General features: G+C 39.2%; 1 protein-coding gene across 5 annotated transcripts; it reads left to right on the top strand.

The window, feature by feature from the left end:
- Positions 1 to 678: 678 nt before the first annotated feature.
- Positions 679 to 26,291, top strand: sec24a (SEC24 homolog A, COPII coat complex component). 5 transcript variants are annotated; one of them, XM_032576351.1, is made up of 24 exons: positions 679 to 1,052; positions 6,291 to 6,779; positions 9,286 to 9,423; positions 10,331 to 10,408; positions 11,422 to 11,484; positions 12,323 to 12,483; positions 13,468 to 13,655; positions 13,732 to 13,834; positions 14,499 to 14,625; positions 14,752 to 14,861; positions 16,935 to 17,047; positions 17,223 to 17,341; positions 17,421 to 17,476; positions 18,124 to 18,330; positions 19,435 to 19,558; positions 19,706 to 19,864; positions 20,520 to 20,693; positions 20,780 to 20,890; positions 21,974 to 22,149; positions 22,949 to 23,086; positions 23,163 to 23,267; positions 23,339 to 23,431; positions 24,373 to 24,476; positions 25,202 to 26,291. In XM_032576351.1, the coding sequence occupies exons 1-24, from the start codon at positions 992 to 994 to the stop codon at positions 25,314 to 25,316; spliced, it is 3,312 nt and encodes a 1,103-aa protein (XP_032432242.1). In that variant the 5' UTR covers positions 679 to 991; the 3' UTR covers positions 25,317 to 26,291. The 5 variants fall into 5 exon arrangements, with proteins under 5 accessions (XP_032432242.1, XP_032432244.1, XP_032432243.1 ...); XM_032576353.1 differs by having other exon boundaries at positions 14,502 to 14,625; XM_032576352.1 differs by having other exon boundaries at positions 13,471 to 13,655.
- The last annotated feature ends 1,600 nt before the right edge of the window (positions 26,292 to 27,891 follow it).

Raw genomic sequence — 27,891 nt, forward strand, 5'->3', positions numbered from 1 at the left:
AGTCATGTTTTTGGACTGTAGGAGGAAACCGTAGAACCTGCAGAGAACCCACCATGCACAGGGAGAACATGCAAACTCCATGCAGAAAGACCCTGGGCTGGGAGTTGAACCCAGGACTTTCTTGCTGCAAGGCAGCAGTTCTACCAACTGCGCCACTGTGCAGCCCCATGGAGTTACAATAACATTTAATATCACTTTGGAATTAATAAAGTATGTTTGAATTGAATTCAAATTACATTATCTTAGCCATAATTTCATATATTGTATATTCTACAGGTTGCCATTAGTAGGTTAGATAATAATTTATTGTTTTCCACTGTACACATGTACTATGAGATCAAAGCCAGCTCCAAAACAGTGCAAACGCTGTAAGAAATATATACAACATAAACACAAATATGGTGGTATTTACAGTATTAAATCAGTTAAATGTATGTATACAGTCATACACACATGACCACCATATAATTGGTGAATGTGAGAGTTCAGGGTGTAAACTGGTTTTGAGTCTTTATATATGAGGGTTATGAAGCTGGTCTGAGGTTTTGGATGGGGAAAATGTTTTGATGTAGTAAAATCTCGGTCCGTTTTGTTTCTGGTACTCTGAAAAAATCCTGTGCACAGGAGGAAATGCCACGTGTACATACTGCGCATGCCCAACCATTTTTTACGTTGATCCTGCTGGGTGATCCCAACTTCCGGTGAAAGGGGAGAAGATTTACTCTGAGCAGGCCCGTCGTTGACCAACCTGTGGGTTGTCGAACCGGGTCTTGAGGTACTAATCATGGTTTAGTGACAGTGAAACGATCGCCCAATCAACACCTGTAAAGTAAGCAGATTATTTCCGCCTCGGACTTTGCTCCTTACTGTGAGCTTTCACCGTCACAGCCACAGGTTTGAGCGTTTACCCCGCGACGGTCAGAGCTAGCCAGCTAGCTTTCAGAGCAGTCATCCGAGAACCTCTAAATTAGATTCTGGTGTCTGTTTCAACATGTCAACCGCCGGGTTCAACTCCCAGAACGGGACTGGGACGGGACAGACGTACACGAACGGTGAGTAACTTTTTAACGTGTGTGAAGGCGGTTCGTTTCGATGTAGCATGTGAGCTAACGCTGTTAGCTGGAGTCAGGAGACGTTTTGGACTGAGGTTACCCGTTAGCTGGCTTTACTTGGAGAGGTTGTAGCGTAAGCATGAGCTGTCAGGTTAACCCATGATTAATCTCGACCCGATACCTAATTTAAGACGACAGAAATAGTTTCTGAAGAGTGAACTGAAGACTTCTAGAGCTGTAACAATTAGTTTTATTATTTAGATTACATTATGAAGGTAGTGGAAAGGTTTCGGACTCAATGCGTGTCAAATGAGCAGTTAATTTATAACCTCAATAAACTTAATGTGTTGAGGAAAGGAAGTCATTATTCAGTAAAATGTTATCATATGTTTAAAAACATTAACATTCATATTCTAGACGCTCAGAAAGTGGTTGGGTTTTACTTTAGATTAGCTCTTTAGCTCATCAGCCAAACTGAAGCTATTCAGAAACATCCAGCTCGTCTTTTCCTCTTTTCTCCAGGGAGTTTTCACCAGAATAATTTGTCAGACAGCCATGTTCCCCTCTATGTTTATTGGCTGGTTCTTTGTTGTGCAATAACAGAATATAGAGCCAAACAGGAGCAACTTGTGTTCTGCCTTTCTCTGTACATGTGGCAGTTTGGGGATGATCCACATGATTTCTTCCAGCCTGAGACATTATCTGATTATTTACACATTTTAATCACATTCCTTTGAGATCAGAAAAAATCTACACACACTTAGTGATTGCTGATGTAAGCATTCTGCAGCTTTTATTGTTGATGCATGAAAATAACTTTTCCTTTACTGCTGACTTTATACATCTCCAGTTTATTGTTCTCCAAGCTTCATTTAAGACAAAATTCTCATTAATCTTTATATATTGCTTTGGATTTGACACCTGCTGTCTGTTAAAAGCATCTTAAATAGGCCTGTCAGGATAGCAAATTTTGCTGAACGATTAATTGTCTCAAAAATTATTGCGATAAACGATAATATTGTTTGAAGACCTTTTTACACTGAAAACGACGTAATAATGCAGGCGATTTCCTGCCAAAGATACACTTTATTTTCAAAAGAACACTAAACACTGGAGCTGATAAACAAAACAACCAAAAACAAAAATAAAATGGATTCCCAGTCTCCATTAACAAAAAATTTACTTGAAAAGAAACTAAGCAACATAAAGCCAAAGTGGAAATAAATACTGCATTCAACCAAAAGAGTGCAGATTATGAAGTCTGTATATTATGTTGCCCTTCAGTAATAATTAGATTTAAATAGAGAAGATGGGCACATCGACTACCTGATGCAATAATTCACACTACATGATTTTTTGCTCCTATTTTTCCCCTTACAACAATCTTAGAAAGTTGGTCTTTCTAAGATTGTGTGGTGTGTTACGGTAGATCGTCGTTGCCGCTCCGATCTAAATCAGGGATTTTCCCCGACTGGGAGCTTAATGCAACCTGTTGAATGTGACAGGCAGCCAATCAGAAAGCGCGGATTCTCCTCCATGTTTTCTGAGGGGAAATTACGGAGGGGAATCCCAAACAGCTGACACGGCGCAACCCGAAGTCCAGCGGACATTGGAGATGATATGTGGAAACAACATTAATATTTATTCAACATGCAAAGAATATAGAAATGACAAGGGGAGGAGTTGGAGCGAAATTGCTACCGCAGTTGATAAACCCGGTAACTTTTCAGCTGTTCTTCGTTAACGTGACGTAAATAGGTTCTAATGATTTTCATTCAGTCAGGACTTTACGCTGACACTAGCCACATGCATTGCAGGTAGATTGTAGTAAAGCATTGATTAATGCCTGGTTTTAAAATTAGTTCACTGAACTTGTAGCCATTATTTTGTGCCCATTGTTGGACACCACACGGCAGGAACGAACCCGATGGAACCGTTATACCTAGGATTTCTGTCGGCTAATGTGTGGGTCTGTCAGGTTTTGAAAATGGGCCGACAATCGGCCGACAGCTCTAAGATCGTGTAGTGGCGCTGGGCTTTACACTGAGGAAATGAGGAAGGGAGGATCAGTGGAGAGAACCGGAGTTGAGCCTTTTTTCATTCGGTGTCATTAACAGAAAGAGAAAAAGGCCGGAAGAGACGATAATGCCGATAATTAAAATGACGTTGATAGTTTTAATTTATCGTACGATTAATTGATTTATCGTTTATCGCGACAGGCCTAAAGATGTCATGTTTGTGTACAGTGTGAGACCCTGTCGGCATTATCAGCCGCCGTATACTGGCTTCACAACATCACGAATTTTATTCAAAACATTTCAATCAAAATTTATTACAAAATTCAATTAAATAGAAAAGCTAGATTTAATCCCACAGCCGCTGAATATTACAATACTTAAACAGTTTGATGCACACATGAGCAAAAATACAGGACAAAGTCAAAGTTAGCAGTGGTTTGAGTGATGAGTAATTTTCAGTCATAATACATAAGTATTTATTGAAATGAGCTTACTTAGCCTTTAGTAAATGCTGCACTTCATGTTTTTACCACCGGAAACCTTTCCAGACAGTTTGGCAGCCAGCTGATCAGCAGTGTGCAGCGACAGGTCGTCATTTTAAACTCCATTCAGTCGAAGTGAAATCTACCACCTTCTTTTTTATGCTGGACAATAAAGAAGTTGCAATATATTGTTGTTTTCCATTAATATAACGGTAATGGCATCTTAACGCTCATTCTCAAATATCAATAAACTTTAAATTCTAATGAACATTTAACTCTGGAACTGAAGGACATTTTAAATATCCAAAATAAATAAACAAAAGAAACAACAAATAAAATGAATAATTAAAAAGCACCAGACTTTTATCATCCCGTTTTTGGTAGAAAGAAAACGATAAATCATTCAAAATGAAATTATTGAGATCATTTTAATTTATCAGGTGATTAATTTATTGATATTGCAACAATCCTTAATGCGCCTGGTATATGTGTTTGATTTCTCCAGTCAGATTTTATGTGATTTTAAAACAGAACTTTGTCAATCAGGACAGAATAACAGAGAAAACAAAAGTATTGTTGAAGAATCCTTCTGTAAAATTATAAATGAATCAAAAGTTTCTTCCTGTGACTCATTTTTCCAGATTTTATTTCCAACACTTTTTATTATTTGTGACATAATGAGTGTCTGTTATCGCAGAGCGGCTGCCGAAAGTAATGTGACAATAAGAACGAGTCACTTGGAGTGATTCCTGACGCAAATGAGTGACTGTGATTAGTTTTCATAATATTTATTATATTTAAATATTCATTATTTTAAAAACTGTACTGCGTATCAGTGATGGGCTTGCAGTCAAACTTTTCAGTAATAAAATTGTCTAAAGGCTAGTTTACCTTTGTAAATCCATACTGCGATTTGATTTGTGTGAAATTTCTGGAGGCATTGTTCTGATCTCATCCGATTGTCCTGGATGATAAATATATCTGAACCTAAAGATTTAGTTCATAAATGTTCTGCAAAGATGCATAGAAATGAGAAACTGAATATTGTCCTTTTTTGTGTAATTGCTCTTTTCTTTTCTCTTGCATGTGTTGAGAGAGACTTGGAGAACGGTAGCAAACTCCTTTTCAATTATGTTATAAATTAATAAACTGTAATCATTTGAAATGTTTCTCACCTTGTTGAAAATGCTTTAGATAATCTATCTGATGAGGTTTTATATCCTGTATTTATGAAACTGAGGGGAAAATGTCCAATAATGCTGATTCAGTAAAATAGTTTGATTGGCTGTGGTTTCAGATCCTGCTCAATTAAATCCCAGTAAGGAGATTAGACCTTTGGCTGCAGCTCAGCGGTCAGTTGATGCATTTTTGAGCGATTCTTGGATTGAATTTATTGGTCCATCTAAAACACAACTTTACTCTGAGAGATGAAACTTTAAGACGACAGTAAAGTACGTGATCAAACGTAGTGGGGCTGAAACGATTAATCTAATTAATCATGATTAATCGATCATTGAAATAATCCAACTAATTTAGTAATCGGTTCATCATTAACTGGAGCATACAGGCCTTAAAAAGACAAACACTCAGCAGCAATAAAAACCAAAACTGTACAAAAATATGAACATTTAGCATTTCTTCATCTGTAAGTCTGTTCTACCCAGAACGACTCAAATTACATTTTTATCTTCGCCTGCTTTAAATTCAGTAAAAAAAACAAATATCTTATTAAGCACCTTCATAAGAGATTTATTAATTTAATAAAAAATAATCAGCAGATTATTAGACAGTATTTCTTTAGCTGCAGATGCATCTTTTGGTACAAATAAATGTTATGATGTTGCATTTTATCCAATGAAATGTAAAAATATTTTTCTTATTTGTATCATCTAATTGATTTCTAATACAGTGTAAAAAGGGCTGAAGTGTTTAAATTAAAAAATCTGCAAAATGTGACGATTTCTTATCCAAATAATTGATTACTGAAACGGTCTTTAGTTGCAGCCCTAAAATCTGGGTCAGTGAGGACTTTTGAGTTTCTGCCTTTGTTGTTTTGAGTAGCAGAAAAGTTTAATTTTTAACAAGTAGGGGTGGGTGCATCGATTTATCAGGCAGACGATTTATTGCCTCAGATTTCCTTAATTTTGGGCGATTGGCCGATACTGTCATGTGAGGCCGATCTTTTCTACCTCAGCTAAGGTCTAAAAATCATCTGCTCTGCAGTGAGAGGTTTGACTGACGAGTTTACAGATGTTGGCAACTCAGCGTCTTTATTGCTATATTTAGTAGGAATGCACTGATTGCAGTTTTCTGTTCTATCCCCAGTTACCGATTTTTAAAAAAAAATTTAAACTGACCAGCTAATTTCGATTTTGGCTGAAATAATTTTTTTCTGTCTGAAATGTTGCTAAATATAGCAGGAAAGTTGCTGAGTTAATATTTGTTAACTGCAAACATTTGGACCTGAGCTGAGCCGGTCCGTCAGTCAAACCTTTCCCTGCAGAGCAAAAGGCGACAGCGGCTGATTTTTAGACCTTTGCTGAGGTAGAAAAGATCGGCCGATCTCCTAAAAGTATGGAAATCAGCGCCGATAAGTTGGTGCACAACTGATATTTAACAACATTGCAGACGAAGAATTGGTATCAGCCAAGCTCTGAATTGGCAGGTCAGGCTTGTTGAAGGTCGGTAAACTTGGTGCGTTCCTAACAGTCTTCATTTGTTTTTCTCCTGATCTGCAGGTCCGTCACAGAATCCCGTTGCTCTGCAGCAGCCGCCAGGGGTCGGCTACGGCATGAATCACCAGCCGGCCTACAACCCGATGCAGGCCAAAGTGTTGGGCCCCCCCAACCCCGCTCTGTACGCTTCTGGGCCGCACCAGCCGGTTCCGCCCGGCCCGCAGTTAGGCTCCTACCCTCCGCCGCCGGCCCAGCCTCTGCTGACGCGGCCGCAGATCGGCGTTCTCCCGTCCCACACCCCCCCTCAGTCCGCCAGCCCGGGCCCAGGGCCCCGACAGGCTCAGGCCACGCCCCCAGCTCAGGCCACGCCTCCTCCTCCTGCTGTCACCTCCACCAGCTACTACACCGGCCCTCCAGCGTGGCAGTACGCTGCTCCCCGGGGCCCCGCGCCCAATCATGTGAATCCAGCTGCTGCTGCGCCGTCCCACAGCTCCGCCCAGCCACCGGGCCCAGGAGCCCCGCCCACCTCCATACACGGATACCCTCAGCCAGGTAGGAGCACTCCGACGGGGCAGATGCCGGCGGGGCCGATGCCGGCGGGGCCCACTCTAACTATCCTCCTTACAGTTTAATTCCAGGCATATTTGCTCTGGGTTGGTGAAACAAAGTCCAGCTGACAGATTAGCCTGAAGTGATGAATTATCTGGTTCAGTTTCTATAAAACCAAAGCAGCTTAAACTGCTCATTCAGGCTCCATCGCTGCTTAATCACTGCCAGTTTCTGCAAACAAGACAGTGAAGAAGATTGTGCTGATTTATTAGACACTTTTATATTTGAGACCCAGAGGTGATGAAGATTCAAATGGACACAAACCAGCTGCTTAAATGTTGTACGGCTGAAAAGATTAAAAGTATTAATCAGGATTAATCGATTATTATAATAATCAACTAATTTAGTAATTTATTAATCAGATATCGACCAAAAACGGCCATTTGCTGAACGAACACGACACTTAGAGCTGTAACTAATTAAACTGTATGGCATAATAATAATGCAAAAACAGATTCTCAAAGATCAATAAACTTTAAATTCTAATGAATATTTAAAAGTGGAACTGGAATACATTTTAAATATCCAAAATAAATAAACAAAACAATAAATTATGAAGTCTCTGTAAATAAAATTATTCTAATAAAAAAAGAATAGTTGAAACCAAAAAACCAAAGTGAAAATGTTTATCATTTAAATAGAAAGAGAACAAAAGCAATAAATCATGTAAATGGAAATTGAGTTTGTTTTATCATGTGATTAATTGATTTATTGTGACAAGCTTATTAAAGCGAATAGTTTTATCTTCCCCTGCTTCACTGTGTATTATAATAATGTTTAGTTTTCAGCGCTGAAAACTAAAACTGTAATTACTCTGATTGTAACATGATCTGAAGATACGCGTCTCTGCAGCCTGATACGTTGGAGCTGGACGTTGACCTCTGCTCCAACAGCGAACATGTTGGCCGGCGGCCCTCCCAGTTACACACACACACACACACACACACACCCACGCCAACACACACACACGCCTACACAAACCCATCCCCCCACACACACACACACCAACACACGCACACATACGCCCACACACACACACGCAGACACGTTCAGTCAATCTCTGGACAAAGTCCGGATCAAACTCTGATGTGATCTGAATTAAAATCATATATTTTAAGTTTTATTTTCAGTTTCTGCTTCACATATTTGTGATAAAAATAGGAAACAAAAGCCACAAACGGAGATGAGAAATTTCTGTTGCGCATCACAGATTGTGTAATTTCTGCCCACAGCACATAAAGTTTGCTGAGAATGTTGTGATTATTATTTTCTAAATCACATGAATCCATCAGAAGATGCAGAAAGTTGTTCCGCTATCTGAGAAGTTATTGGTTCTTATGTTAATAATCTGTTAGTATTTAGTTTTTTTTTACTTCATAGTTTCAATAAAACCGTCACTCTGGGCCAGGATTAGATTATAAAGTTAGTAAAATTATTCTGGTGTCTTGGTGTTTACAAAAGTTGATTTATGACATAATCGTATTGAAAATTGAAACTTCTTTTATGCTCTAATAAGAATAAGCAATAAATCTGATGAGTTATGTATTTTAACATTTTCGACAAACCGTCATTTTGAAAAAAGCTGCAGACATTTAACACAAAGTACCAAGTAGTTAGTGGTGTAAACATTATTTTTATTATTTTACAAAAGTCCTAACAGGAAGTTTTTCCCTGTCTGAGCCTGATGATTAATATATTTTATTTATCATTTTGGCTGTTTTGATTATTTATTTAAAATATCTTACAGTTTCAGAGTTAAATATCTTTAGAAATTAAAGTTTATTGATCCTAGAGACACTGTACTTGAATTATTCTTCTGTAATTAGTTTAAAATAGATTCAAAACAACAATATTATTGTCGAAAACAATATTTTTTCTAAATTTATCATGGCAGGTTACATATTATAAAATGTCATATTTTGATTTATAAACTTCAACAAAAAATTTAGATATACCCAAATTTTGATTTTAATTAAAAAGAAATTGCTCATTGCTCCAAATAATGTCATTATTTTTCTATTTTCCTCTTTATGGAGTCCAACAAGCTGATATATTTTCAAAGTATTGTTGTAAGTTTTAATTGGATGAGAAATAAGTTGAAGTGTTTTGCCTGTAAAATGTGTCGGATTAAAAAAGAAGCGGTGCTGATATAAATGTAAATCATCTCTGTATTCACTGGGTTGTAAAGATGATTATTGGCACTAAATGCAGCTCTAGATCTGCTTCATTCCAGGATTTTTTCAACTGGAAACTGAAACACTAGCCTTACTGTAACATCTCTAAAATATAGTATTTTTAACTCATGTTTCAATAAGCTAATGGGTGATAGCAGATTTTTTTCCCTCTAAATAAACAAGATATCTTATTTAGAAAAATGTAATAGTTTTTTTCTCTATGGGAAAATGTCGAAGATGATCAGAAAAAGTTATTAATGATACATTTTTTCCAGGCACCGCTCCTCCACCGATGAACCCTCCGCCTCCCCACACATACCAGCCCAACAGGCCCGCCTACGGTCCTCCACCCACAGCGCCCCCTGCTAGGCCCCCAGGAGCCACCGGTACACCTCCACCTCCCAAAGTTGATGGTGGGTTTAGCATCCGCTTGGTTTCAATCCCACTGTTGCTCGTAAAGATTTAACTTGTTAACAATTCAATGTTTTGTATTGTAAGTTTTAGAGATTGGTAAGAACAGAGTAGAATATGAAGTGATCTGAAAAGTGTGGTGTGCATTTGTACTCGGGGCCCAATTTAGCCAGAGTTGGGTAGTAACTAGTTACATTTACTCAGTTACATTTACTTGAGTAACTTTTTGGAAAAAATGTACTTTTAGAAGTACTTTTACTACACTGTACTTTTAACGTTTACCTAAATTTTATTTTGAAGTATTTCTGCTCTTGCTGGAGTAAAATTATTTTTCTACCCACTGAATGAAAATCAAACATGTTTTGACCAGAAATCCACCAGACACACACCTGCAGTTTCTGTTAAAGTCAGACATAAATCCAGAACTTAAAAAGTGAAATGCTCTTCCTCCAGTCTGATGGAGTTTAAGGTTTTTTGCAGGAAAAGTCTCAGGATTTCAGTCTGTGGGAGGTCGCAGCTGTGGACTAGAAAGTTCTGATTTAATTAGGCCGAACACAGCACACTTTCAAAATATCATTTTCTTTTTACATCACAAATATGTACAGCCTTGAGTTGGCCTGTCTTATAAAGTTTTGTTAACGTACATCAAAGTTCACATGTGTTTGTGACGAAACTTAAAATGTTTAAGGGGTGTGAATACTTTTAGGTCAGGAAGCCGTGATCTTTACATAATGAGTTGTTTTAGGAGCAGAGTGAACTTTAGGCAGGAGTGTTCATGTGGAGGTTGATCCGCTGTTTGGTTTCGTGAAGCAGGTCCAGTTTGTCTCTGATTATAAATTGACAGCTCCTTCTGTCCTGACCTTGTCCGTCCCTCTTTTTGTTCCCCCTCCTCATCCTTATCGAGGCCAGCTCAGTGCTGGGGGGCTGCCAGCAGCGCCCGGCCCCCCACTGAGCCCGACACCCAGGAAGGAGATGTTGAATGTCCAGGTGTGGCCAGGTCATGAGTGTTGCTGTGTTTGCTGTTCTGTGCTGTTTGGATCCTCCAGTCATCTTCCATCCTGTGTTCTGGTGGTCAAACTTCAGCCAATTAGCTTTGTTTTATTAGCAGAATGTCTTTAAATAAACCCCATGTAGAAAGTTTCAGTCACCTTTAGTTTCCATAGCTGTGGTCTTCATTGTTACTTTGTTTTAGGGCTGCAACGGTTATTTTAGTAATCGATTACTCTGTATTTTAAAAATTGGCTCACTCTGCAGATTTGTTATACAGTATAAGAAATGCAAATATAACAATTAAATTCCTTTTTTAAGTAAGAAAATAAACATTTCATTGCCTAAAATATTTTACCAGAAGTTATTGTGATAAATGATGATATTGTTGTTTTGCAACCATTTTCAAGAAATATAATTGTAATTAGAATTTAAAGTTTATTGATCTTTGAGAATCTGTTCTTGCATTATAATTATACTAATGAACATTTAACACTGAAACATTTTAAATATCCAAAATAAATAAACAAAACACAACAAATAAACTGCCTTTAAAAAATGTTTAGTTGAGACCAAAACACCAGACTGAAAACCTTTAAAATCCAGTTTTTGTTAGAAAAAGAAAAGTGATAAAAGTGCAGATGGAAATTATTGAGCTTGTTTTAATTTGTCATGTGATTAATTGATTGATTATTGCTTATTGTGACAGGGCTTTTAAAATGCAATCACAGAATCTGAACCAGATGAAACTAAAAAGCTGATTGTTGTTTTTATCTTAAATGCAAAATATACAGATTTTTGTACGGTTTTGGATTTTGAATATTTTAATTTTTTTTAGTCTGCGTACTCCAGTTAATAATTAATCGATTAATAAATTAGTTATTAAATAATGTCACTAATCGATTAATCGTTGCAGCCCGGCGGTTTGAGTCCATCTGCAGTTTTTATCGTCTCTGGGTCGGAAACATTCAGGTGTCTAACAGATGAAACCCCGTCTGCTGTTTTTGTTCCAGGAGATGTTGCAGGAAACGGCCCACAGGCACCAAACAGCTACAATCACGTTGACAACAGAATGGGTACGGCTTCCTCTGGCTCCGATACAAACCACTTTCACATTTCACATTCGCCAAGTTACAGCAGGAAAACGTTCAGACATTTTGTTTCTTTTGTCTAATCTTCATTACCATCGATTAAAAATACTTCTAGTAAAGAATAACTTGTTTTTGCATCTTCTCTGAAGTCAACCAGCTTTTCTACAAAATAATTTATAATTTTATGAAATGACCAGATCCTTTTTTTCTTAAACTGCTGTCCCAGTAGACACGGCCCAGCATCAGTTTGACGACATAACTCAGAAACGGCTGTAGATGGTGATAATACACAGATTAATGTGAGACATAAGTGTGTTTTTTCCACTGCTTCTCAGGATTAGACCTGTAAAAATAACAGCTTTACCATAAATCGTCCCAGAGATTATTGCGATAAACAATAATTTTACTTTGAGACAATTTTTCAGTAAAATAATGGTAATGGCATAATAATGCAAGAACACATTCTCAAACATCAAACTTTAAATTCTCATCACTATTTCCCCCAGAAACCAGCTGAGCTCGTTGGAAGGTGCAAATAAAGCCTGGTGGCCCGCCAGGCTCATGAAACGCTAATGAACCCTAGTCACTGGAACTGGAGGACACTTTAAATATCCAAAATAAACAAAACAGAAACAGCAAATAAAATGAATTATAAAGTCTCTGTAAATAAAATTATCCTTAAAAAAAGGTTTAGTTGCAACCAAAACAGAGTGAAGAGAAAAGCCATAAATCAAATGGAGATTAATTTATTTATGCTGTTGGTGGATTTATTGTGACAGGTCACTAATTCTCCTGGTCTAAATGTTTTTGTTGTTTACCTCAGCTGGTGCAGCTCAGCCCGGCCCGCCTGGTCGGCATTTGGGCCACTACCCGTCCCTGCCCCCCGGGTACCAGAACACCTTGGCGCCGCCTCCCTCCTCCCTTCACCCGGCGCTCCAAGCCGCCACGCAGCCGTACACTCAGGGACCTCAGCCGTACCAACAGGTGAGGGAACGTCGCCTCTCAGTCACAGATTCAGTTCATTTTCTCGCAGATCGGCTCTGAAAAGCTAAAAGTGCTGCTGTCAGCCAAGCTGAAAATGGAGCATTTAAAAAAATCATTATTATTGTTTCTGTGAGGGAGCCAGGGGGCCTGTAGGCCTGGGGGCCAGGGAGCCTGGGGGCCAGAGGACCTGGGGGCCTGTAGGCCAGGGAGCCTGTAGGCCAGGGGACCACAGGGCCTGGAGGCCAGGGAGCCTGGGGGCCAGGGAGCCTGTAGGCCAGGGGGCCTGGAGGCCAGGGAGCCTGGAGGCCAGGGGGGCCTGGAGGCCAGGGGACCAGGGAGCCTGGGGGCCTGAAGGCCAGGGAGCCTGGGGGCCAGGGGACCAGGGAGCCTGGAGGCCAGGGGACCAGGGAGCCTGGGGGCCTGGGGGCCAGGGAGCCTGGGGGCCAGGGGACCAGGGAGCCTGGGGGCCAGGGAGCCTGGGGGCCTGGAGGCCAGGGGACCAGGGAGCCTGGGGGCCTGAAGGCCAGGGAGCCTGGGGGCCAGGGGGCCCGGGGGCCGGAATTGAGAAGCTCTGGATTAAAGTCTGAATTGTGACCTTGTTCCTCTAGACCTCCTCTCTAAATTACACGTATAACTTCCAAATTAAAAATAAGTTCAGATATCTAATCAGAACAGAAAGCAAGATGTGGTAAAAATACTTCATTACGAGTCATAATTTATTTAAGATGATCAGTAATTAATTGTAGATATTTTGAATTAAAATCTTCATGCAACTGAATGGTAATTATGACTTCTTTTATAATAGTCAGAATATAATCAGAGATATCAAATATGTATTTTGTCTAGTGAAAATATTTTAATTAAGTAATATTTCTAGTCATAAAGTATTTTCTGATGTCTGGAAAGTGTGTTGAGGTTGATTTTTATGTTAAAACTGCTTGCCATACGAGGAATGTTTTAGTTTATAGTTTCACCGTCTCCCAGCAGCCTGGCGGTCCCGGTCCAGACCAGCTGAGCCCGTCGATGGCGGCCATGAGCCTCCAGTCCGGCACGCCGGAGGCTCTGAGAGTGGTCAACCTGCTGCAGGAGAGGAACCTGCTGCCGCCAGCGCCGGTCCCCGCCCCGACGCCCTGCCTCACCCAGGACCTGCAGAAGCTCAACTGCAGCCCAGAGTAAGGCGAGACGGACGGCATGCAGCACCTGCTGCGGTTACACCTTTGGCTCTGATCGCGCCGTTTGTTCCTCCAGGGTTTTCCGTTGCACGCTGACCAGCATCCCTCAGACCCAGTCTCTGCTGAATAAAGCCAAGCTGCCGCTGGGCCTGCTGCTGCACCCCTTCAAAGACCTCTCGGTAACTCCCAGGTCGTTTCTGATGCTCAGTCTGGACTCGTTTCTGAGTCGTTTGGAGATGAAACTGGTTTCTCTACGTCATGTGAAACAGTTGGAAGAACAAGAGGCAGAGCATTGTTGCAAACTTCAACTTGTTGGCATTTAAAGTGGGGGAAAATATTTTGATTGTTATTCTAATCAGCCTGAATTTAGTCACTGCACTGCAAAAACACAAATATGCTTGGACAAAAATAACTTTTAACAAGATAAATGAGCTGGTTTTGGGTCAATAATTCCTTAATATTCATAAAATAATGCACTTTGACTTTTTCCAATCACAAAACTACCGAAGCATTTTGAATTTAGTTTTACTTTATCAGGTATTTTAAAATAATTAAATTGTGTTTCTCTTACTTCTTTTCAGAAATTTTGTAAAATAAAAGAATTGTTGAAATGTGAAACAGTTATATGATTTTTTTATAAGATTAAATGAAACATGAAAGCTACAGCTGTAAATATTCATGTAATTGGTGAGATAAACATTACTTATTGGACTTTTAATGATCAAACATGAATATTGATTGTTTAAACTGAAAATACAAACTGTGATGTTTTCACAACTTATGACAAAACTGAACACAAAACGACTCATTTGATTTGTTTTTCTTGTGTTTGTATGAATGCAGCAGCTTCCTGTGGTGACGTCCAGCACCATAGTGCGGTGTCGGTCCTGCAGAACCTACATCAACCCATTTGTTTCCTTTCTGGACCAGAGGAGATGGAAATGCAACTTGTGCTATCGAGTAAATGATGGTGAGAAAATGCTTAGAAACCATGACTAGAGTCACACTGCATTGATCTATTTTATCTGAACATTATTCTCAAAAATGTCCATTTTAATGTGAAACCTTTAATGGGTTTCATGTTTTTGTGTTTTAGTCCCAGAAGAGTTTATGTATAACCCGGTCAGCAGATCATACGGCGAACCGCACAAAAGACCAGAAGTCCAGAATGCCACTATTGAGTTCATCGCTCCTTCAGAATACATGGCGAGTTAAAATCAATTTTTATTACTGCATTAATGTCTGAGGAACAATAATTTTAATAAGTCTGTTTTTACAGAGAGTTTTGCCTCCATGAGGGCGACAATGACTGATTAACTTGACATAAAATAGTTTGAAAAACAGACAAAATGAGCATGAAAAGAAAGAAAATAACATAAATGCTGCTGAGAAAATGTTAAGACATAAAAATAATAAGACATGCATAAAAACTCAACAAATACAATTTCAATAATCAGATATGAAAATCCTTAAAGTAAAATCACAAAAAAGACAAATTTAATACATTAATTCCAATAAAAAATAAATGTGAGATATTTTTATAAAATATAAAGTAAAACTCAATTCTGTGGTAGAAATAAAAAATCTACAATCTTTATAAATGCTAAAAATAAGATCAGAAATACTGAAGAGCAGGGGTGTCAAACTCAATTTCACCAAGGGCCACTTCCGCATATTGGCCACCCTCAATGGGCCACATTGACGGTATAAATCAGGAATGCCCAAGTGCAGTCCTCCAGACTGCAACTTTTAGATGCGTCCCTGCTAAAACATACCCCGGACAAAAAGTTGACTTCCCTCATTAGCAGCAACTCAGTTCTGTAGAGGCCTATGAATGAGTCAATGATCCAGGTGTGTTAGAGAAAGAACGCATCTAAAGTTGCAGAGTGATAGGTCTGGAAAACTAGACTTGGGCAACCCTAGCATAAATGTATGAAAATACAATGTTAAAAATAAATTAAACACCTCACATTGTTAAATAACTGATTTTATGTATTCAAGTTTTAAATATTACATTTGAGTTTGCATGGATGTAAAATTACTGCTCAGTTTAAAAATTACAATATTTTTAAAAAGAGCAGTTTAAAAATATGCTCAGTATTTTTAAACTGCTCAGTTAAACTTCGCTCTTTAGCTTGTTAGCTTGTCGATGTTCCAGTTTTATTCGCTGGGAAAATTAATAATCAGCTTGAGGTGACTCTGCTGCACTCTAGTGGCGAGAAGCCGTAATGTTGGCTGGTAACAATCGGAAGGCATTATGGGAGATGTAGTTTCTAGTCAATTCGTGCTCAAAACCTATTTTAAGTCAATCAATGGGGCTGTAAAACGGTGGTGGGGGAGAGGGCCACATAAAATGACGTAGCGGGCCACATGTGGCCCGCGGGCCTTGAGTTTGACACATGTGCTGAAGAGGAATAATAAATAAGATACATTTAAATAATAAACATTTTTTAATGCAACAATAACAAATGGAAGTAAAATAATGAAATTAAGATTCTAAAATCCTAATGACTAAGATCCAGAAAAATAGACATAAAATAAACAAATAAATAATAATATATAATATAATATAATAATTATTTATATATATAAATAATTTCTGAGTTGGAGATTTAAAAAATTGTCTAAATTTTAAATTGTTTAAAGTAAGATCACAAATATAAGAAAATAATGAAACTAAATGCTGAGGTAGAGATAAAAATATAATTATCCTTAAGTGTTCAAACTATAATCATAAATATTTAAAGTGGAATAATAATCTAAAGCTAAAAAAATCTTTTAATAAAATAAGGGAATATAATGAAGTGAAATCTTGACTATATATATATATATATATATATATATATATATATATATATATATATATATAAATAGTTTGAATAACAGACAAAATCTACAATCTTTATAAATGCTAAAGATTTAGCATTTATAAATGGCATCAGACAAAACCTTTTCTAACCAGAAATGTTATTTGTTAATTAATTAGTGTATATATATATATATACACTATATATAGTGTGTATATATATATATATATATATATATATATATATATATATATATATATATATATATATACACTAATTAATTAGTTTAATTTTTTGGTGAGAAAAGGTTTTGTCTGATGCCATTTAAAAATGAAAATTATACAAAAATAGACGTAAACAAAAATGTCTATTTTATTCAAGTTGTTAATTAATCATAACTAAAGTATATTTGTAAAATGTAATTTGTTAATAATCGTAGTTTGTCAGTAACTCTCCCTGCTTGCCTCTGCAGCTGCGGCCGCCGCAGCCGGCCGTCTACCTGTTCGTCCTGGACGTGTCCCACAACGCCGTGGAGACGGGTTACCTGAGCGTCTTCTGCCAGTCGCTGCTGGACAACATCAACGCGTACGTACCGATCACACGAGGAGTTTACTCAAAGCTTTATTCTGATTTACTCACATGGAACCGGACGTCAGCAGGTTCTAATAAAAATATTTAACATCTTCATATTTAAGACGTTTTCAGGACAGTCTTTGATTTAAAGAGCAAACTGGAGTAAAGCTTTGTTTCTGCGCCGCAGGCTTCCCGGAGACTCGCGGACCAAAGTGGGCTTCATCACCTTCGACAGCACCATCCACTTCTACAACCTGCAGGAGGGGCTTTCCCAGCCGCAGATGCTCATCGTCTCCGACATCGAAGGTGAGTCGCGTCCGGAGCGCCACTGCTGGACGGCTACTGCATTTCTGCTTTTATTGAAATTCTAACGTTTGATCCACAGATATCTTTCTACCAACACCAGACAGCCTTCTAGTAAACCTTAACGAATGCAAGGAGGTAAGCGGTTTGTTTCATCCATCAGTCATGTTTTGACTAGGACTGGGCAGGAAAATAAAACCTCTAATTTTTTTATTACCTGGTTGATTTCTTGCTTTCTTTTTAAAGAAATGACAAACGATAGAAAATATTTTCAAAAGTGGCTTTTACTTCCATCCTCGACAGAATATTAGATAATTTTTGTTTAATTACAAAAATAGTGGTAATAGACACATTTTCAACAGAATAGAAAGTTATTTTAATGAGAAAATTTATATTTTTTTTGTTGTCCTAAAATTTCAGCGTAAAAATGAAATAATTTTATTTCATTCTCATATTAATGCAACTGTATTCTTGTAATATTTTGACTTTATTCTCGTTAAAAAACAGAAAAATGTATCCTGACTCTTACATTTTGTTGACCTGAATTCAAATCCAAATAAACAGCAGCTGTAAAACAAGATGGCCGCCACGGGCGTGTTAACGTCACACTGAAATATGGAGACCCAAAAAGTTTATTGGTGTAAAACAAAATCCAGATTTTCCAAAAATTAAATCTTCAATAACCGATAGAATGTGATAAGTTGCCCAGCCCTGGTTCTATCCAGTAACTCTGACCACAGCTGCATCAGGAGAAAACTTTACCATGTTGGCTGTTTTTTCTCCAGCTTGTGCAGGATCTGCTGAAGAGTCTGCCAAACTTATTCGAGAAGACGATGGAGACGCAGTCTGCTCTGGGCTCGGCTCTGCAGGCCGCCTTCAAGCTGCTGTCTCCCACCGGAGGGCGGATGTCCGTCTTTCAGACGCAGCTGCCCAACCTGGGCGTGGGGGCGCTGCAGTCCAGAGAGGACCCCAACCAGAGAGCGTCTGCCAAGGTACAGACTGGGGGAAACTCGGTGATGGGTGTAGTTTTGTAGATCCTAAACTGCTGCAGTGAGAATGTGTTGATCATATTAACCACACGGATCCCTGCATGTTGTTGTTTATATCTGGAAATTTCACATGTGCACCCAACGCTCCATCATCTTCTCGAATAAGGGTGAAAAGACAATTCTTTTCCTTCCCATCCACAGCGGCGCTGCTGCAGTAGAACCGTTGGCTAAATGAAACCTGGAGATGAAACTGTTAATAATTCAGTGCAGCAACGGAAAAAATAACAGAAAAACTGTTGAAGAAAAACTTAAAATCACTTCAACACCAAAAAACACTCAAACATTTCCCTCACAAAGAGCAGAACATTCAGTATGTAACAGTTTTATAATTTCAGGGTTCATATTTATTTTGTGATTATTAATAATTGATCGCTGTGATGGATTAGCCAAAGCTGCTATTAGCTAAGCTAACCCAGCGGTGGTAGATTAGCTAACTAAACACCTGCTCTACTGGTGATCTGTCAGAGTTGGTGTATGTGTTGCCTTTTTTGTATCTTTACTGAACTGATGCAACAAATTCTGCAGCACATCTACATGTTAAGGTTGTCAAAGTCAAGCTAGCATAGCTGACCTACTTCTCTCTCCCTCACTATTTTTGTCTTAATTAAAACTTTTCCAGACCTTATCTAGTCAGTATTGGCAATGGGTAGCAGAGCAATGTCTCCATTTTTATTTCGTACATCAGGCGTACATTTAAGAGTTAACACGTTATGTTGACAACTTGGCAGCTAAACCAATGCTAGTCATCGTCAGCGAGCAGCTTTTTGCCCTCCAGCTGGGGGCAGATCTTGCGTGATGTCACGTTGCTAATGGTCTATAATTGCACGAATTGGAATTACGAAAATAAATTTGCTTAATAGAAACACAACAGGTTTTTGTGCCAGGTGGTTTTTCAGCCATATTGAATTTAGTGAGTTTTCTAAAACTGAGAAACTTAAATTAATAAATGACTTTACAGATTTTTGTGATCAGTTGGTAATTTTATAAGAAAGCATCTCAGTGGAAATCGCTGATTGGCTGATATTTCCGTTCTCGTTTTCCTGCCAGGACGTCCAGCACTTATCCCCAGCAACAGATTTCTACAAGAAGCTGGCCCTGGACTGCTCCGGCCAGCAGGTGGCAGTCGACCTGTTTCTGCTCAGCGCTCAGTACTGTGACCTGGCGTCGCTTGGTGAGGAAAAAGAAAAAATATGACCAACAACCAGCGGTTTCAAAATGCATGCTGTGGTGCTAAGACAAGCATGCATTTTGCTTGAAGTCACTGCATTAGTCCTGAGTTTAATTTGAAACGTTTCCTGCTGCTGCCTCTGTTTCTCAGGTTGCATATCCAGATTCTCGGCAGGGAGCGTTTATTACTACCCCTCCTATCACCATCAGCACAACCCGGCTCAGGTGGAGCGCTTCCAGAGAGATCTGAAGAGATACTTAACGCGAAAAATCGGCTTTGAGGCCGTCATGAGAATACGATGCACCAAAGGCAAGAAAACCTCCCAGCTTTTTATTTCATTCTAGACTTTTAAAATCCCTAATTTAGCTTAACGGCTGAAACAATTAACTAAATTAATGGTGATTATTGAAATCATCGTCAACCAATTAATTAATCAGTTTACTAACTGGACTATCCAGACCCCCCAAAAAAGAACAGCATACTCAGAATAGTAATTAACTTTAAACTGTTTAAAAATTTATACATTTTGCATTTAAGATCAAAAAAAGCTGTAAATATGTCCTGAAATTATTTGGACTTATTTATTAATCCAAAAACAATAAACAGATTAATTGACTGTAGTTTTTTAGCTGCATCTTCTGCTACATACGATCACATTTTTATTATTCAGAAAAGTAGTTGAATTGTTTGCTAATTTGCATCTTTTAATGCATCTCTAATGTGTAAAAATAGGCTTGTATGGTAAATGAAAAATGTGCAGAATGTATCAGTTATTTATGATTAATCGATTACTAATCATTAGCTGCAGCCTGATTAGTTTAATCAGTAATTTTCTGCAGTGTAGTTTGAGTTGTTTTGAACATTTTAAAGTGTAATTTTTCAGTTTTTCTTCTAGTTCATGTAAAGCACTCCCTTGTTGCTGTACAAATAAAGCTTCTTCTTCTTCTTCTTCTTCTCCCTGCAGGATTGTCCATCCACACGTTCCACGGAAACTTCTTTGTGCGTTCCACGGACCTGCTGTCCCTCCCCAACGTCAACCCGGATGCCGGCTTCGCCGTCCAGATGTCCATCGAGGAAAACCTGGACGACATGCAGGTCGTCTCCTTCCAGGCTGCTCTGCTTTACACCTCCAGCAAAGGTTTGAGAACAAGCTCTTATTCTGAAAGTCAAACTCCAATTTTTTTTCCTCCTGTTTTTATGAAACAAAATGTCTTCCCTTCACAGGAGAGAGGAGGATTCGGGTTCACACCATGTGCCTCCCGGTGGTCAGTTCTCTGTCGGATGTGTTTGCTGGAGCCGACGTTCAGGCCGTCACTGGGCTGCTGGCCTGCATGGGTACGCACTCCTCCAAGCTGCGCAGACTCTGATGTCACGATATTATTTCCCTTGTCTGAATCCGCCACAGATATCCTCACCCTTCATGCAACAAACCGTTTAATTATTATTTTATCTACATTAACTAGACATAAAGCAGTTCACTAAGACGGTGTTTGGCTGCCAGGGGGCGCTAGAGAGCCTCCAAGTTGGAGGGAAGTAAATTTTTAAACCTTAACATTTATACAAAAAGATAAATGTGTCTGGTCTTCCATCATTATCCTAAATGTAAGTTAAAATAATTTATCAAAGGTGCAGATAGAAGACAGAAATAACTCTTATTGTCTGACAAGAAATTTAGGAAAAAAGTTTTGATCCTCAAATTGGAAACGGAAAAGTTTCTGACAAGAAAAAGAAAGAAGGAACCGTCCAGCCGAGGACTTGGCTGCAAAAAACTATTTTAAATCAAATTTGATGGCATTAATATAAAAATATAACTGTATGTTTTTTTTTATCAAGAGGGGATGTGGTGGAAATTTGTATCTAATATATTCAACATCAGATTAATAACATTTATAATATTTACCTGATCAAATATTTGCACTAGAAAACTCATTGCAAACTAAAATCAAAAGATATAAAGCAACAGTTATGCTAAATCAATATAATAATTATTGAATAGTAAATAAAAGTGAGAATAAAAATGTAAACCTGAATGTGTCTTTACATGTTTTGTTGGCTGAGTGGCATCGAATCAGCTGTTGCTGCTGCACTATGACTGAAACACAGACAGACTGTTGTGCTCAGTCTGTCTGTCGACGTCTGTCTGTCCCTGTCAGATCAACTTAGTAGATGTTGCAGTTTCTGTTAGCAGAACAAGCTAACCGTTTAAAAACTTTCTATTTATCCAGTTATGCCATCACAATTACTCACCAGATCAAACTGAGATGAGATTCAAGAAGAAATAAAATAATTTAATTAAAATGAAATTCAGAGGAGGGTAGACCATAGTTACTACCGAACTCTGAAGAAATCCTGTTCTCTGGAAACTCGATGGAAAAGTGTTGCGTTTCATGGAAACCACCGATCTGTGTCTGTTTCCAGCTGTGGATCGCTCTGTGACGTCCAGCCTGAGCGACGCCAGAGACGCCATGACCAACGCCGCCATCGACTCGCTGTCGTCGTACCGGCAGTCTGCGCTGACCATCCAGCAGCCCGGCCTGCTGGCGCCGGCCTGCCTGCGCCTCTTCCCGCTCTACATCCTGGCTCTGCTCAAACAGGTACTGCCTCTGCTTCCATCGCAGCTCTGTAGTGTTGGTACCAAGAGTCACGTTTCAGAACCTCCAACATTAGAAGAAGTGATTTTTCTTTGTCTGGCCAGAGATGAAGTGTCGATTTGTTCCTTATCCAGCTCACCTTTACTGAAACATTTGGTTTTGTTAGATTGTGGATTAGATCCATTTTAAGTGAAACACAAAAGAACCGAGTTCCTCTGTAGCTTCACCTGAACATTTGGTTTGGATACATCCGCCTGTACGTTTCTGTGTTCATACAAGTTTACATATCTACGTAATCTGGTTCACTTCAAGCAGCCTCAGCAGGTAAAACGCATAAAAACTCCCAATGCGATAAATTACGTCAATTAAAAGTGATTAAGGCAATTAATCAGGAAATTTAAGCACACTAATGTTACATAAGAGATTAATCGAATCACCTGTCTTGACCTAAAAGCCTTTCTGCTGTGAGAAAACTTGCATTCAGCTTCTATGCTCCATGAATCTGGAACAAACCTCCAGAAAACTGTAAACAGCTGAAACACTGACTTCCTTTACATCCAGGGTAAAACCAGCTGGCCAGAGGTGATTTAAAACATAATCAATGAACCAATCAACATTTTGATGCCACTCTTCCAAATATAATGTTTGTTCATTTGTTGACTGTTTGCTGTTTTCTTTAGAAGTTTGTAGTTTTGTGTTTTTATGATTTAAGCAGCTTGAACCGCCTGAAATCTGCTATAGAAATCAAGCCTGGTTGATCTGTAATATTGACCTGTTTTGTGTTTTTGTGTGTTCCCTGCAGAAAGCCTTCAGAACCGGAACCAGCACCCGGCTGGATGAGCGAGTGTTCGCCATGTACCAGCTGAAGTACCAGCCGCTGGCGTTCGCCATGCTGATGATCCACCCGGCTCTGTACCGCCTGGACGACCTGAGCGACGAGGTGCGGCTCAGGAAGCCGGAGCCATCTTTAACTGGCTGCGTTTCTTTATTTTCACCTGGTTTCCCGTCGTCCTCAGGGAGCGCTGAACATCAACGAGCGGACCATCCCCCAGCCCAGAGTCCTGCAGCTGTCGGTGGAGAAGCTCAGCAGGGAGGGAGCGTTCCTCATGGACGCTGGGCTGGTGCGTTTGGAGGGAAGGGAAACGTTCCTGTTAACAAGGTCAAAACGGTAACGCTTGTGTCTTTAATCCAGGTGATGTATCTTTGGATCGGACGAAACTGCCACCAAAACTTCCTCTCTCAAGTCCTGGGAGTTTCCAGCTATGCTGCTGTTCCAGAGAAGCTGGTAGGAAAAACGCTGCAACGAAATGTAAAGATAATGAATCTACATTTAATAAGGACAGTGGCAGGGTTACTGCACTGCAAAACACTAATATTACCATGTAATTTTGTTTGTAGAGAAAATATCTGTAAATACATTTGAAATAAGATAAAAGTAACTTGCCAGCAACTATTCAGCAAGAAATATTAACTTGATTTAAGTCAATAAATCCTTAATATTGATTTAAAAAGTTTTAGTTCCACTGGCAGATTATTTTACTCAACATTTTCCATGTTGTAAGTGAAATAATCTGCCAGTGGAACTAAAACTTTTTACATCAGTGTTAAGGATTTATTGACTTAAAACAAGTTCATATTTCTTGCTGAATAGTTGCTGCTAGTTTTGCACTAAGATATTTGTTCTACAAACTAAACGATAAATATCTGGTCAAGTTTTCCAGCTATTGGAAAAAGAAAAGTGTAGTAAAATAATTCTTTATCTCGATGTTTTAACAGTTTAAAGGTTCTCCTCCTTCCCACCAATCCTTCTCTTTTCAGTCTCCTTACTTTCTGTCCTTCCTTCATTCTTCCCTTCATCTTTTCTTTCCTTTCTTTCTGTTTTTCTGGGCTCTGCCGTCACTTTTCTCCTTTCACATCTCGTCATTTCACCTTTCTCTCTGCTTTTCATTTCCTCTTTCCTTCCTTGTGTCCTCCTCTGTTTCCTTCCATCCTTCCATCAGTTCATCCATGTTTTCCTCCTTTTTATTCGTTCCTTTCTTTAGTTTCTCGAACACTAAAACCTGCCTGATGTAGAGATGTTTTCTAAAAACCCAGAGGGACTTTGTGGTCTCTGGCAGATTTAAAACCAAGCGTTTCCTGTTTTAGCCGACTCACTAGGCCGATGCTGTAACTCACTTGTATCTTTTTATTTGTATTATTTTAAAAGGCCTGTTGTTTCCTCTGCAGTGTCTCCTTCCAGAGCTGGACACTGCAGAGTCCCAGAGAACCAGAGCGTTGGTCAGCTGGCTCAGGGACCAGCGGCCGTTCTTCCCCTCCCTCCACATCATCAGGTGGGTTTTGTTTTAAAATGATTCAAACCAAACCATCTGTTTTTATTAATAAAGTCGTGGACCTCTGTTGTTCAAACTGCTATAAACTCTACAGTTATTGGGGAAAACTTTGACTAGACACAGTCCCAGTCAGACATTTTAGGCATGAATTTTAAAACTTTTTAGTTTTTTTTAAAGTCTTTAGCTAGGGTGAAATTAAAAATACAACTTCAATCAGTTTTAAAAATAGAAACTGGCTTTTAAATGTATGAATTTCACACAGAATTATACATAAGACTCAAAACTAAACTCAGCATTCCCACTGATATTTGGTTAGAAAATATCTTAGATGCCATAAATAAATAAACGCTGGAGAAAAGATTTATGGTCTGACAAAAGATGAATCTGTTTGATGGAAAACAAAGTGTCAAATGTCCAAAATGGGGTAAAAACTGGACCTCCAATCAAAGTTGGCCATTATATTTTAGTTTGCCAAGTCCCTGCTGTAGAAAATAGAAAACCATAACAAGATTTTGATAACAGTGATATCAGCTAATAGTGAATTTGTATTATTTTTATCTCCAAAGTGTAATGCTTGAATGTTATGGTATAAAAAGTATAAGAATTCACAGGAATAGAAAGTATCTTGTCCCTAAAATAAAAGCTTGACAGTTGCACTCTGAACGTTTGTTGGATAAAAGCAGCATTGAGCAGGAATTTTCCTGTTGTGTTAATTTTCTGCTCAGGGACGAGAGCCAGCTGAAGCCTCACTTCATGCAGAACATGATCGAAGACCGGACGGAGTCGGCTCTGTCCTACTACGAGTTCCTGCTCCACCTGCAGCAGCAGATCTCCAAATAACCAGCAGTGCGTCGGAGAGAGGACGTTCGCCGTGTGTATGCGTGTGTGTGTTAGGATGTCTGTGTGTGTGTGGGGCAGAAAGAGGCAGCGCTCTACACACCCTCCAGCTGCGATCCGCCATCACCTAGAAAATCCTGAGCGGACCGTCGGATCAGAATCTGTGACGGATGGAGGAACTGGACTCTGTCATTTCTGTGTCCGGCTGAGTCGGCCATGTTGATCATAATGGCGTTTATCGGATGAATCAGTGTTTCTTTTCCTCAGAACGATGCTGTCAGACCGAGGTGTCGATCAGATGCAGGACTGGCGCTCTGTAGTGTTTCTGTTCCAAAAGCACATTTTGTCTTCACTAACAAATCAAACTCGTCTTCATGAGTTCATCTGCTTAGTGGGTTTATGAGGCGGCTGAGCTTCGGCCATCTTAACGTACCTGAAGGAGAGAGTGTTTCTTTTTCCCTTTTTTAGTCATTATAATTGTTGAACAAAGCATAGACTCTAAACCTGGAGGCCGATGAAACGGCCGTCTCTGCTGCCTGGAATGTGTCGACTCGGCGGCGGGGAAAAGGTCTGGTCGGTCAGACCTGTCCTCCAGAAACTCGTCCGCCATCTTTTCTCTCTGGACTTTTCAGAACACCTCCGACGGCTTCGCTGTTCTGTTTTTCTTTATTTTCTGACTTCTGTTAATTTATGAGACTCCCAATCTGATTAAATTCTATAATTGCCTTGTATGGGAACTCACTTTTTATTATTAAACCTCTGTTTAAATACTGACTCTATATATGAAATATTTTAATATAATAGGATATGGGAAATCTTTAACACAGGTGTGACGAAGCCATTCTGATCTTTTAATCCTGCTTATTGATACTTGTATATTGAACAGACTGCATTATGTAAAGGAGAAGAAATGCTGATGATTTTAGTATAAATAAGTTGAAATGGATGCTAAGAAAATAAACAGTTTGGGACTTTTTACATGTAGTTTGTGTTTTAGTTGGTCAATTATCTTTATTTTGGAGTTATAAGTTCCAGGTTCATTGAAATGGAGTTTATATGCCATCTTAGATTATCTTGAGTTATCATAAAAATAAAATAGAAGTGGCTTTGAATTTAAAGATTTCCATGTCAAATTAAACGGATCCTGGTAACCTTAGACTTTCAGATCCCTGATTTGGGTTGGGGTACCTGCAGAACCTGAATGAATACTTCCCGGAATATCAGAGTAACTATGCTCTAAAACAGGGATCCCCAAAGTCGGTCCTCGAGGCCCGGCATCCTGCATGTTTTAGTTTCTCCCTGGTTTAACGCACCTGGATCAAATGATGGCTCGTTAGAGGCCTAAGAAGAACTTTGACCTGCTGTAAAGGTTGTCGGTACCACCAGGGAGGAACTAAAACATGCAGGATGCCGGTCTTCGAGGACCGACTTTGGGGACCCCTGCTCTAAAATAAGATGTCTGGATGTGGTGAGTAATAAAAGTACATAAAGTTTTCTGGTGAGCAGTAAATGCAGATTCATGTATTTATTTATAAACCATTTCCTGGGAATTATGAAGCTCCTAGAGACATAAAAACTCTTCAAGGTTTCCCACAGGCAGTAATTTATATATTTTCTGTTTTTGTTTTTGTTGACTCTGTTCTAGGTATGTTTAGCTGAATTAGATTTTTTTTAAATTATTTTATTGTATTTGGATTTTTCATTTTTCAATGTCCAGGTAATATCGGGACTCTGGGTAGGTGAACTTATCTTTTGTGAGGATTATTGTAACACTAGTAATGGATCATCAAGCAGGTTGTGGCACTTTGGCAGATGAAGTCTGTCCAAAATCGGTCCTTTACGGTAAATGCGGTAAATGTAGACACTTCTTCGGAGACTACAGTAAACTGTTTTCTTTTAAAAGGAAAATTGGAGTTCAGCTTGTTTGTGAGACAAGAATATTACAGCAGGGAAACGTCTAAAACAAGAAGGGCGGTGTGTTCATCTGTGCTACCCGCAAATCAGTCCAACCTTGTGGTAATGCGCATGCGCGAGGCGTGTTTCTTATGCGCACACGCTCATTCGCTGCTGAGTGCGTGCGGAAGTGTCACTGCTGCGTTCAGGTTGTTCCGTTGGGAAGGAAATTCCAATGCTCCGATTTCCCAGTCAGAAAACTTAAATAGGGAGAAACTCCGACTTGTGAGACCGACTTCACGTGTCGTTACGGCCGCTCCTCACATCAACAGTAGTAAACTGTTGGTGGTGGAAACTTTAATTATACAAGACGTACGTGCGAGAGCGTCTAAATCAATATTACTTGTTGCTCCTTTAACTATTAACTGAACACATTAGCATTAGTGCTTGGACGTGGAAATGAATGTTTAAAATGTTTGTAAGAGCTACTGCACACAATGTACCTCGGGTCTGATGTCAAACCGAGCTCTGATTTACGTGTATGTTCCAGGTAACTTAAACGCAACGCAGTTCCAGCAACAGTTCACGAATCCTTCCCACTTTGACAGTGAAGTTCAGAAGAATGAACGTTCCTCTGCGCTTTTTCAGAAGCAAACATGGCTGTTGCAGCTGCAACTTTGGTTAT

This window comes from Xiphophorus hellerii, chromosome 11 (genome assembly GCF_003331165.1).
Source record: "Xiphophorus hellerii strain 12219 chromosome 11, Xiphophorus_hellerii-4.1, whole genome shotgun sequence".
NCBI lineage: Eukaryota > Metazoa > Chordata > Actinopteri > Cyprinodontiformes > Poeciliidae > Xiphophorus > Xiphophorus hellerii.

Bases quoted from the DNA above. Each gene is read 5' to 3' on its own strand.
- sec24a (XM_032576351.1), top strand. From the start codon at position 992: ATGTCAACCGCCGGGTTCAACTCCCAGAACGGGACTGGGACGGGACAG. The intron at 22,150-22,948 runs GTACTGCCTCTG...TGTTCCCTGCAG, and splicing joins TCCTGGCTCTGCTCAAACAG to AAAGCCTTCAGAACCGGAAC. The intron at 24,477-25,201 runs GTGGGTTTTGTT...TTTTCTGCTCAG, and splicing joins CCCTCCCTCCACATCATCAG to GGACGAGAGCCAGCTGAAGC.